At 34.7% G+C, this 13,444-nt stretch overlaps 1 protein-coding gene across 6 annotated transcripts in view; it reads left to right on the top strand.

The window, feature by feature from the left end:
* Positions 1-13,444, top strand: part of SWT1 (SWT1 RNA endoribonuclease homolog) — an 81,143-nt gene that overhangs the window by 8,416 nt on the left and 59,283 nt on the right. For 4 of the 6 annotated variants that reach the window (XR_004960864.1, XM_036272054.1, XM_036272055.1 and 1 more), the window contains exons 4-9: positions 829-887; positions 4,416-5,145; positions 7,019-7,078; positions 8,154-8,283; positions 9,215-9,316; positions 9,695-9,883. Coding sequence is in view for 5 of the 6 variants with exons in the window: in XM_036272054.1 (XP_036127947.1) it covers positions 829-887; positions 4,416-5,145; positions 7,019-7,078; positions 8,154-8,283; positions 9,215-9,316; positions 9,695-9,883 (1,270 nt within the window). In the remaining variant the exon portion in view is untranslated. The remainder of the gene's footprint in view (positions 1-828; positions 888-4,415; positions 5,146-7,018; positions 7,079-8,153; positions 8,284-9,214; positions 9,317-9,694; positions 9,884-13,444) is intronic. The other 2 variants (XM_036272058.1, XM_036272056.1) reach the window with 2 other exon arrangements.

The raw sequence follows: 13,444 nt of genomic DNA, 5'->3' as shown, positions 1-13,444 counted from the left end.
CATTCTGTAGTCAATCTTCTGCATATATTTTGTCTCCTTTTTTTCCTAGGTATGTTTCAACTTTTGGTGGTTGGTGTTTTAAACACTTTTATGCCGTGGTCGGTTTGGCTCAGCGGTTAGAGCATTGGTCCACGGACCAATGAGTCTTGGGTTCGATTCCGGTCAAGGGCATGTACTTCCGCTGCAGTCATCCCCCAACTCTGGTCGGGGTTGTGCAGGAGTCAACCGGTCGATGCGTCTCTCTCCTGTCAATGTTTCTCTCTCCCTCCCTCCCACTCTATCTGAAGATAAAATGGAAAAAACTGTCCTTGGGTGAAGATAAAAAATAAATACCTTTAAAATTTATTGTCTACTTTTCTGCTTTGATGCTTAATTGTGTCCTTACATTAGGATATTTGTACATAACTCTTCTACTTCTCTTTACTTTATTCTTTTACTTAAGCTCTTTCAGAAAGGGACTATATATCCTGTTTCGGTCTTATTTTTCTTGTGCCCAGTCCTGTATCCCCAGAGTACAAAGAGAGACAGGGTGACAGAATAGAGAGTAGACAGATCTGGTTTCAAGTTAGGACTCTGCTGCTGACCTGCTCTGTGACATTATGGAAGATAATTTGCTCTGTTTGAGCCTTGGGTACTTTGTCTTGTAAAATGGGGGATGATAATGGTGTCTGTCTCACAAGATTATTGGAAGGATTAATTATTGTGTCAACTCATTCACGATCACATAGGTGTGGAAAAAAATTATCTCCCAGTCTCTTTCCCCTGTAACTGTAGTACCACTGCACAACTTACATTTCTTGAATGATACTTTTTTTTTTTTTTTTCCAGAAATCAGATCATATAGACATTCTGAACTGTAATACAAAAAGAAGACAAGAATTGAAAAGGTAAATTCCCCACTTTTTTTGATACCATTTTACTTTTTTGGCCTAGAATTGTGAGACTAAATATTTAAACTTGCAAAACCCTTTACTTACTGTGATTAGTACTCTTTTGAATGCAAATATTTCTAGCTTTATCAGAGATTATAATTTTTGTTAATATAAATTTAAGGAAATGTTGAGTAAAAAAGTCTTTCAGAATTCTATACTATATGAAAGACACTTTCAAATAAAATGTAGATTTTTATCTCAAGTGTTTTTATTTTTACATCTTTATGAGATATAATAACTTCATTACATATAGTAATGGAAGCAGTTAGGAGGCTGATTAAGAAATTTTGGGTAATTATTTTTACATATTAACCTTGAAAAGAATGTGTAGCATATTGAATTCATATGGCTCTAAAACCATGTTAATGAAAAAGGATGTGCCTATAACTAGAGAACATGGGGCATAATGGTAGGAATAATGGAGATTCTTCTTTGATTTCCGTGTTCACATCATTTTTGTGGTGAAGGAATTTCTCACCACTAATTTGACTAAATAAGTATAAAACGTATAATGCATGATAAAAGTTGATAAGATCAAGGTTTCTGAAAAGATAAGGAGTTATGGGAAAACAATTAAAATGGCATTAGCCCTGGCCAGTGTGGCTCAGTTGATTGAGTGTCCTCCTATGCACTGAGAGGTTGCTGGTTGGATTCCCAGTCAGAGCACATGCCCTGGTTGCAGGCTCAATCTCCAGTGGGGATGTGCAGGAGGCAGCTGATTGCTGTTTCTCGCTCATCAGTGTTTTTCTCTCTCTCTTGCTGTCCCTTCCTCTCTCTCTCTCTAAAAGGAATAAAAACATATTGAAAAACACACAAACAAAATGGCATTAAATATATAAAGAACAGTTCTGCTCCCCAAACAAGCTCAGTTACCATTTGCTAAAAGCAAAAAACAAAAATTTAAAAATTTGATTTCTTTTTCACTCTTTTCAGTTTTTCTTTAAAATAATTTTCTTCTATTTTTTTATTTTTATTTTATTTTTTATCCTCACCCGAGGACACTTTTCCATTTTTTTTTTGTTGTTGTTCAGGTAGAGTGGGAGGGAGAGAGAGGAATAGAGAGAGAGAGAAACATTGATGTGAAAGGGACACATCGAGTGGCTGCCACCCACACAAACAACCAGGGCCGGGGACAAACTGCAACCAACCGAGGTACATGCCATTAGCGGGAACAGAACCCGGGTCTCTCTGGAACGCAGGCCAACGCTCTAACCGCTGAGCCAAACCAGCCAGAGCTTTCTTCTATTTTTTTGTGATATTTTGCTTTTATATTATCTGTTGAAGTATATTCTGTTACAAATTTCATATTATGTTGACTATCACTTTCTAAATTTTAAATAGATTTTTAATGCATTTTGTAATAGTATCTTATTTTATTTATTTTTATCCTTACTTGAGGACATTTTGCATTTATCTTCAGATAGAGCAGGAGGGAGAGAAGGAGGAAGAGAGAGAGAGAGAGAAACATCAATGTGAGAGAGACACCCAAGTGGTCGCCACCCACATGACCCCAACCGGGGCCAGAGACAAACTGCAACCGAGGTACATGCCCTTAGCGGGAACTGAATCTGGGACTCTCTGGTCCGTGGCCAATGCTCTAACCACTGAGCAAATTGGCCAGGGCATAGTATCTTCTTTTTTTTTTATCCTCACCAGACGACATTTTTCCTTTTTTTGTTCAGATAGAGTGGGAGGGAGAGAGAGAGCGAGAAACATTGATGTGAAAGGGACACATTGAGTGGTTACCACCCTCACGACCCAACCAGGGCCAGGGACAAACTGCAACCGAGGTATGTGCCCTTAGTGGGAACGGAACCCGGGTCTCTCTGGACCGCAGGCTGATGCTCTAAGTGCTGAGCAAAAATGGCCAGGGCTATAGCATCTTATTTTAAAATTTTTATTTTAAGTTCTAATACACTGCTTGACAAAAATATTTTTTAAATGAGTTTAAAAACCTGAAACACTGCTTGATTTTTTTTTTTTTTACAAGTTACCTTTTACATAAGGGCACATTTTCTAGCCCTTGATTTTTTTTTTTTTCTGGTTAATCCTCACCCAGGGAATTTTTTCCATTGAATTTTTAGAGAGCGTGGAAGGCCGGAAGGGAGGGAGGGAGGGAAAGAGAGAGAAAGAGAGAGAGAAACATCAACGTGAGAGAGACGCATTGATCGGTTGCCTCCCTCACACACCCCAGGGCTGGCGATTGAACCAGAAATCCAGGTATATGCCTTTGCCTGGGAATGGAACCCAAGACCCTTCGGTGCACGGACCAACACTTTAACCACTGAGCCACACCGGCCAGGGCTCTAGATCTTGATTTTATATCCATGTATCAGAGCATAAATAGACTTCTGATCTATATACTACCCCCATAGACTTGCCCACATAGTGTCTGGGGGAGGAAGAAATGTTGATTTACTTTAAGAATAGAATCTAAATCATTCTAAGAATGCAGTGAGGTTCAACTTGGCTTTAGCACTTACTCAAAATCTGTTATTTAGTTTCAGTCCTTGCAATGCTGAATAGTTGAATGCCTACTTAAAAACATATCTGCATCCCTGAGCCCACATGTGTTCATCATAGGTAATTAGACTACCAATATTAGTAATATGAATAAGGCATAGCATTTGGATTTATTGTTAATATCTGAATATTCACTTTCAAATATTGGCAAGCACTCTAGATGTAACTTGTAGTGAAATTTTCTTTTGTCAAAGACAAACTATATGGCATACGAGATATCTTAGAACTGTCTTGTAATTTATGTAAACAATATGGTACCCGAGCTATTATATATTTAAAAGATTGCTTGTACTTGACTTTTTGCTATTATAAATAATCCTGAATTGAATATATTTGTTAGCTGATTTCTTATTTTTTCACCTTGATATTAATTTCTAAAATGGAAATTACTGAGAAGTCAAAGAATATGAACATTTTTAGAATTCTTAATTATATTTTCAAATTCCTTTGTGGAAGTAGAATCATTTTGCTTTTCCACCAGCCATTTTCCAGTTCTTTGAATTTTGTTTATTTATTTTGTTTATTTATTTTTAATACAAGTTTGAAAGTAAATAGTCATTTACATTTATTATTTTCCCTTGTGATTTTTTCCATGGCTTTTAGGTTTAGGATGTTCTCTATTAGGATATCAGATAAATATTTTTCCCCTGTGGTTTTTAAGATTTTGATATTATTATAATAATTATTTTGCACTTAAGTGTTTAATCTATTTGGAATTTATGCTGTCTGGTATTTTATAAAGCTGTAAATTTGTGTTTTGTTTTTCCCAAAAAGCAAACCAATTATTCCACCACCATTTGTTGAATAATCCTTTCCATTTCATTCTTAATGTAGTCATTTCTACTTTTTATGAAGTTTGTGTCAGGCTAGTTCTGTCATTTTCTAACTAAAATGATAGTGCAAATTATGTATAACCATGTATAATTGTAATGTAACCTAGGTTTCTGTGCTGCTTTACAGACTGAATGTAGACACTGAAACTCCAAGAAAGAGACCGAAACTCAGTTCATCGTCCCAAGGACCTGTGAAACTTCAAGAAGCATCATATTCAAATGATAATCAAATTATTTCACAAAGTTCTTCTTCAAATGGAACTAAAAATGATATAAATAAATGTGTAGATTTTAAAGGTAAAGACATTAAATTGACAAATGTTGACCATGGAATTAAAAGCCTTAGCAATCTTAAAATTGCCAAAGATGTGAAAGCTAAAGCTGCAGGCCAGGCAAATGAGAAAACATGGCCTCGTGTGCTTGCTCAGAGGGAGAAGATGAAAGAGGTCAAGAAAGAAAGGCACAATAAATATAGAGAGAGTTCTGAAAAATGTGTTCTGGAAAAATGCAAGAGAATCCAATTTCCTCAGGATTATAATTCCAACAAGATATTTAAGGAACCCCTCGAATCTAGAAGAAAAAAGATAAGTTTCAAAATCCCAGTAAAATCTCATGCTATCCACCAGAAGCCTGTAGAAGACAATGTTTTCCTTTTGGATTCCAGCAAGTCAAAGACTAAACAGAAGAAAAAAGGGCGCCTGGAAAACTTTCAGGTTTCTTTAAATTTGATGAGGCACAAAAATAAACATTTGTTTTCAGATTCCACTTATAAACAGACTGTTCATGAATGGAAAGGAAAATACCATCATGAGCATCGAGAAAGTAATGATTCAAGGTCTAATGAAAACCTGACCCAGGTAAGGTAGTACAAAACAGAGAATGTAGGTTTTAGCAAAGAGTAATATGTTTCCATTACTGATAATGATCACAGAGGGCTGGTTCAAATTTAGTCTGGAAGATATGTTTTGATTCCTTTATTTTATACCTTTAATTCCATCTTCTTTAGGAAGATATCCTGGCAAGTATCAAATATCTATAATAGAAGAGAATGCATAAAAATGTAGAAAAATGCAGTTACAAATAGTCTTTAAAAAAAAAAGTACAGTGGCCCTGTCTGGGTGGCTTAGTTGGTTGGAGCATCATCCTTTACTCCCAAAGGTTGCCGGTTCGGTATCCAGACGGCACTTACCTAGGTTGCAGATTTGATTCCTGGTTGGGGTGTGTATGGGAGGCAAACGATCAATATTTCTCTTTTACATCCATGTCTCTCTCTCTCTCTCAACTAAAAACAAAAAAACAAAAAAAACAAAAGATAAAACAGGTGAGGATTAAAAAAACAACAACACCGTGGCAGTCTTTTAAGCATTTTTTTTTTTTTTGTCCTCACCCAAGGTCATTTTTGCACCTAGAGGAGGGAGAGAGGGAGAAAGAGAGAGAGAGAGAAACATCATCGTGAGACACGAGTGGTTGCCACCCACATGACCCCAACCGGGGCTGGGGATAAACCGCAACCGAGGTCCGGGCACCAAACCCAGGTCTCCCCGGTCCGACGCTCTAACCACTGAGCAAAACCGGTCAGGGCTCTTAGGCTATTCTTTAACCCTAGGTACTATAGAACACCCAGGTGGTAGTATTCTGAATAGCTTATTCCTTTAGCAAATTATTTTTTCAGTGCCACTGTGTGCCAGGCATTGCTATAAACTGTAAGGGACACACCATCTCTGTATTCAGAGGCTTATGTATGTGAGGAGATACAACAATCACCTAAATCTGGAAATTCACAGCAGGAGATAAACATGGCCTTGGTACACTGTCCAGGGATTAGTTAAGAAAAGTTTACCAGAGGAGATAACAGTTAAACTGAACTAAAGAATGAATAGGAATTACTTAGGTGAAGGTGCTTTACCCATGTACATTACAACTGTGAATATTTTAGCCTTTCCTTCTTAGTCATATTGTAATATTCAAAGTCCCTTTGTTCATATTGTAATATTCAAAGTCCCATGTCACTTAGAAATGGTTCAGTTACTCCTGGATGAAAATTTCCCACCACTGAAGACCAGTTTGTTGACCTTTGCCGTGGTTCTTTTTTAGTTTATTTTTTTATTCATCACCCAAGGATATTTTCCCATTTATTATTAGATAGAATGGGAAGGAGGGAGAGAGAGAGAGATAGAGAAACATCTTTGTGATGGAGCCACATCAACTGGTTGCCTGCCACATGACCTGACCGGGGTTGGGGACAAACTGCAACCGAAATACATGCCCTTGACTGGAATAGAACCCATGACCCATTGGTCTGTGGGTCGATGCTCTAACCACTGAGCCAAATTTGCCAGGGCTCTCTTAGTTTTATTCGTAGAATATGAGTATTTTTAGTAATGTACATATGAGTGAGTAAGCCCTAAAGAATTTCTACTTTTTCATGACTTAATAGAATGAGGCTTTTTGAGTCAAGGGGCAATTTCTCATCTGTGGGCAATTTTACCCCTTTGGGGGCATTTGACATAGATTTGATAGAGACATTTTTGATTGTCAAGATTGGGAGGGGGGTTGTGCTACTGGTGTCTAGTGGGTAGAGGCCAGAGATACTGCTAAACATCCTACAGTGCACAGAACAGCCCCACAACAAAGAGTTATCTGACCCCAATGTCAGTAATGCCAAGGTTAGACAACCCCACTGAGGGTATATGCTTCATTCTAAACTAATGAAATTACTTTTCATTACAGAATTTTGAAGCACGATGTTCTTCTGTGTCATATGAAAGTATTCCAGATACAGATCAAGAGGTTAATGATATACTTATTCACTTTGAATATTTAAATGAAATTAAGTCAAACAGTCCCTATTTTAATAAAAAATAATGACTTTTTTGCCTTTGTTTTTAATAAGCTTGAATCTGTTTGAAGAAAGAGCGTAGAGCCCATAGCCCACAAGTTATGTAAATTTTGATTTAGTGTTATTAGGCTTTTGCATGCTTATGCTTGGAGTTGCCAAGATGCAGTTTGATATTAACGTGTTATTTTGCCCATTTTTTTCTAAGCAAGAAGATGAAAATGTTATTCAGTGAAAGCGAGAGTGCATGCATATATATATATATATATATATATGTTTTTTTTTTTTTTTTTACCTGCTGCATCATTTTCTCAGCTAGAATCTCCTGAATGAGCCTCATAGGATTATTGCATAGATTTTTGTTCCCTGGTCCTGAATTAAAATTAGATTTATAGAACACTTCGTATTTTCCCATTTTTAAGAAGACTTTAAAACCATATGGATTGTGACAGGTTTTTATTTGTGACAGTCTTGTTCTGTCTTATGGGTAAGTACCCCTTGATAGAAGAAAGATTTCTCACCTCTGTTCTAAAGCTAGATTTAGATTTCAGTTTTTGATGGTTTATATACAATCTTAGAAATCTCAAGAAGAGTGCTCATCATCCAAATAAAAATATATTTGGCTTCTAAAGTACTTTGAAGTGAGAATGTGGATGAGAATTAATTTAAAGGTCTCCTATGTACTGGGCTGTGTGTGAGGAACTTCACAGTATTTTATTTAATCCTCACAAAAATACTAAAAGGAAATAGATATTTAATATTCCTGTTTTGTAGATGAACAAATTGAGACCCAAGGGAGTTAAATAATTTGCTTCCCTGAGGTTACAGAAGTATTAGGAGAAGAGCTGTTTTAAAACTGTGTATGTTTATAAGTCTATTCTTGCACCAAGCTGCCTCCATATTTTTGTAAACATTTTTCTTTCTATAAACCATCTCATCTTAAGTGAATTAATTAAGAATTAATTGCTTTCTTATTAATCTGCAGAGTAAATAATTCAAAATATTTTACTGTGGGTCCTTACAATTTAGATGCAGATAGTAGAAGAGCTTCATGCTGCACGCGTCGGGAAGAGTGTGGACTTGCCTGTGGTTCCTCCTGCTGGAGAGTTGGCGAGTATGGAGATTGACTTGGTAGAAGATGATGTGCATTCCTCTGCTGGTATGCCCTATATGTCCATGATGATAGTACTTATATTCTCTTTGCTTTCTTAAGGGATGTGCCAACATTCAGTTTTTATAAATATTTAGATGAAAAATGTTCAAATGTGCTCATATGAAATAATAAAGTGTGATGTATATCTTTCAGCTACAGGAATAGGTCTTATCATTTGTCTTTATATATCTCACATTATTAGGCAGACATATTTTCTCTTTCTGCCAAGGGGCAGTAATCATAGTTATGAGTTGTCTTTTATTCCTACTATTAATCATAACTTTTAACAATTTCAACAAAGTAAAGCACTGATCAGAAGTAATGCAAATTGCTCAAAGTTATTATATGCCTGGATTTCTTATTTATATAGCAAAATTGTGATCATTCTTACTAGTAGGAGAAGATAATGATAAATATTACCCAAAACTTGTTAGTACACTATTTTGAATTGTATTTATAAAAATTGTAATGCTACATTACATTCACACTGAATTTTTCAAATTACTGTTTTTGTGTGCATTAACCTTATTCTCTCACAATGGCCCTATAAAATAGCAATGCTAGTATTATCTGTTTTCTTTTTCATACTTTTCTTTTCAATTATATTTCACTCAGAGTATATTAAAATTAGCTTATAATTCCTAAGTACACAACTACCAGTGGTGCAGGACAGAGTTTGGCAACGTAGTTACCACTGGGGCAAGTCAGTTTATGACTTAAATTCATCCATAAGCAAGTCATAATATTCTGCTGCTGGATAATTATTAATTATTACTGTTCTTTCTCTTAAGAATTAGAATAAATGTGTTTTTGTTTTTGTTGTCTGAAGGACTGCCTTCTCTTAATGCTAGCAAAGTTCTATGATACCAGAATTTTAATTTTTAAAGGAGTCTGTTATCAAGTGTCATGAAATCCTAACTTTGTTCTTTTTCTCTAGCAAATACTGCTTCAGACAAACAACTTCTGATTGTTATTGATACAAATATTCTGATGAATCATCTCAAATTTGTTAGAATTTTGAAGACAACAGAAGTCCCAGGTATTAAAAAACATATTTATTGATTCTGATTTTATTTCAGTTGATATTTTATGTTAACAGTAATGTGAGTATCCCCCCCAGCAAACACATTTCCTTTCGGATATGCTATTAAGCATATATTAAGCATAATTAGCTTAAGTTAAAAAAAAGAAAAAGCCTTTGCAGATTAACCTAGTTATCTAAATGGACTCTTCTTTGATCTCCAATAGTATTTATTTATTTTTAACATTCTTTTGACAGGTTTTTAATTTTTATTGTTTATGTATTATTCATTTAGATTGTGAGTTCATTACTTTGTAACTTTCAATTCTCCAACAGCAGTTTGATTTAGTAGCTCTAAATATTTGTTGATTCTAAGACATATTTTTTATTTTTTAGGCTTTGACAAACTTGTATTAATAATTCCCTGGATTGTTGTACAAGAGCTGGATCGTATGAAGGCAGGAAAACTACTGAAATATGCCCAGCACAAAGCTGTACCTGCAGTTCGCTTCATCAATGACAGTCTCAAAAGTCAAGATAGAAACTTATGGGGTCAGTCAATACAACTTGCATCTCAAAAACTCTGTAAGTATTGTTCTCTCAGGTACTTCCTGATTAAGATTTTTTGGGTCCTGACTCATTACTGGAGGGAAATGGTGGTAAAGTTATAAAAAATTTATAGCCATTGAAATGTGAAATGACAGGATATAGTAATGAGTTGGGGTATTCTATCAGGCTTGATTTTTAATTTTTATGCTTTTAGGCATTCTAAGGTTATGTCTATATTTCACAGATAGTGACTGAATAGTTCTGTGTTCATAGTTACATATAAAATACTACTTTGGATTAAAAAAAAAAACTATTATTGCCCTGGCCAAGTAGCTCAATTGGTTAGAGTATCATCCCGATACACCAATGTTGTGGGTTTGATCCCCGGTCAGGGCACATACAAGAATCAACCAATGAATGCATAGCATAAATATGTAGAACAACAAAAACTGATGTTTTTTTCTCTCTCTCTTTTTTTCTCCCCTTACCCTCTCTTTCTTTCTCTTTCTCGTCCTCCCTTTTCCTCTCTCTCTAAAATCAATACAAAAAATAAATAAAAAGAAAAAATATTAAAAGAAAAATACCATTGAGTGACAATACTATAAGTGATCGTAGTTACTGATCCACATGCAGTTCGGACAGTGCAGAGGCACACATTGTTTTCCTCTAGTCAGAATCTGTAATAAAGAGGTGTTTTTATAATAAAGGTCTATAGATTTTTCTCCTGATGTTATTTTTTCCATATTAGTTTACTTTGTTTTTCAATTACTGTAGTCTTACAACCTAAGTATGCCCTTTATGTTTTATATAACACTTTTTGGGGAAAAATTTTTGTGTGGAAAGAACACTGTTGCCTCTGCAGAGTTTGTGCATCCATTTATTTATTTATTTTTAATATGTTTTGAGTTTATACATCTATTTAGAGCAGTGGTTCTCAACCTTCCTATTGCCGCCACCCTTTAATACAGTTCCTCATGTTGTGGTGGCCCCCAACCATAAAATTATTTTCGTTGCTATTTCATAACTGTAATTTTGCTACTGTTATGAATCGCCATCGGAAGTATGTGTTTTCTGATGGTCTTAGGAGACCCCTGTGAAAGGGTCGCTCGACCCCCAAAGGGGTTGACCCACAGATTGAGAACTGCTGATTTAGAGGATTTATTTAATTCTTTAAAAATTTGTTTCTTCCCAACTTAGAATTACTTATGTATGTAGATTTACATTATTTTAAATAAGGATTTATGTTTTCTACCGTACCCATATTCACCATAAGGTATGAAAGAATTCATCCTACGAGGAACACTGTTATGGTGTTAACATTGAGACAGCCTTTGGCACAGCTGTTTAGTCTTACATCTTTTTTTTTTTTATCCTCACTCGAGGATATTTTTCCATTTTTTGTACAGATAGAGTGGGAGGGAGAGAGAGAAAGAAACATCGATGTGAAGGGACACATCGAGTGGCTGCCACCCGCACGACCAACCAGGGCCGGGGACAAACTGCAACCGAAGTACGTGCCCTTAGCGGGAACCGAACCCGGGTCTCTCTGGACCGCAGGCCGATGCTCTAACCGCTGAGCCAAACTGGCCAGGGCTAGTCTTACATCTTTGAAGAAAAGGGACCTCCACCATTCATTCATTCATTCATTCATTCATTCATTCATTCATTCCACTTATAAATATTCATTAGCTCTTAGTATATTCCAGCTACAGCATGTTATGTATTTTAAGTAAGAAGTTCATGTGATTTGTTTAAGTGCTTTCAAAGGAAAACCACAAATAAGTATCACTAAATAGAGTTAAGAAAATATTAAAATGTTTGAACACATTAAATTGAACACCTTAGATGACCTTTTTTTCCTTTTTATTATGCAAAATTTCAAATGTAGTAATTGAATAATATAATGAATCACTCATTTTCAGTAATTATCAACATTTGCCATTCTTGTTTATTCTTTCATTTCCTTTTCCCCTTCTTTCCCAACTCCTGAAACTTTTGTACTAGAAGTAAATCCCAAATATCATATATTACTTTTACCCATAAATACTTAGATATGTGTTGCTAACAGATAAGGTGTTTTTTAAACAACCACACAATTAACAAAATTAAACCCTGATCTAAGCCATCATTTCAGTAAAATCCCAGTCCTTAATAAGAGGTAGGAATTTTGCTTACTCTTAATCTTTTTTCAGTTTGTTGATACAAGTGATATTTTATTATATAACAATATAGGTAATTATGATAACTATATAACATTTTTATGGCCATTATTCTCCAGACCCTTTCCAAATGCTTTACAGTTAATATCTCATTCAAACCTAATGGTACTGTGGACGATACTCTTATTGGTCCCATTTTATTAATGAGGAAATTGAGACAGAGAGATTAAGCACTTGTCCTAGATAGAAATTCCTTGAACAGATTTGCTCTGAGAATTATTTTAGAAAAGTTCATCTTAGAATAGATATTTTGGCCACATTTATTATTTTTAGATTCTTGTTATGTTTCTTTTGACTTTTCCATTTTTGTATGCTTTTTTGATGCTTTGACTACTTCAGTCTGTTTTTGATGATTAAAGAGGATAAATCATAGTAGCTGTCTCAAACTTCTGTGTTGTTTCAGTTTCTGGGTATCTTCCTTGAACTTCATTTTTTCACTTTCATGTTTGAATCTTATTATTTGATCTTAGTTTTATTACATTGCTGAAATTATTTTTAGTTATAAGATTGTAAATATAATAATAGATTATTTGTATAATTATCTATGTCAGATAATATATAAAGTACTTAATGGTTTCTGGCTTGGAATAGGTGGTAATTCTGGTGTCCTTGTTGAATACAGTTTGATTAGAAAAACTAAATATGCCTTTCCCCTAAATGGATGAAGATTATTAATAGGTAATTCACAAAAGGAAGAAATACAACTAGTCAGCCCTTTGATTACTGCATATATTTTCCTGTTTGTTGGCCATTTTTAATGTTGTTGATTTCTTATATATAAAATGTTTTAGATTTATCTTTCACTTTTTTCTTTATTTTTATTGCTTCTAAATTTAGAAAGCAACTTTTTCCCAACACCTACTAGGAACACTTATAGTGTTTTAATGCTTTGGGAATATGAATTAGTAACTTTTCAGGAGAGCAGTTAATCAGTGTGTATCAAGAAGCCTAAAGATATAATTCTATTTTTAGAAATATATCCTATAGAAATAATCAGAAGTGTTTACAGTGATTTATATAAAAATGTTCATCACAGCATTATGCAGCAAAAAATTTTAAACAAACTGATTGTCTGGAGAAGTTACATATAACACTATAGCCATATGAGAGAATACTATATTTTGGAAAATGTTAATGACACATAATAGTAAACAAAATTTGTTGAATAAATACTTCATGAATATTCTTGTAGTTTTAAGTGTGTTTTCCAGCATTATGTAGCCTAGAAAAAGTGATAGAACAGATATTCTTGAACTTTGGTACCTTTAGAGCAGTAGTGCACTATAACTTTTCAGTCTTCTTTTGTCTGCTGAATTGTTTAAAGGTAACTAATGATTTTGAGCTGCCTACTTTGCATTATTGTGGTACTTACTCTGTG

Source organism: Molossus molossus, unplaced genomic scaffold, assembly GCF_014108415.1.
Source record: "Molossus molossus isolate mMolMol1 unplaced genomic scaffold, mMolMol1.p scaffold_m16_p_20, whole genome shotgun sequence".
NCBI lineage: Eukaryota > Metazoa > Chordata > Mammalia > Chiroptera > Molossidae > Molossus > Molossus molossus.
The sequence above is the reverse complement of the archived record's forward strand: the minus strand, read 5'-3'. Positions and strand labels throughout refer to the sequence as shown.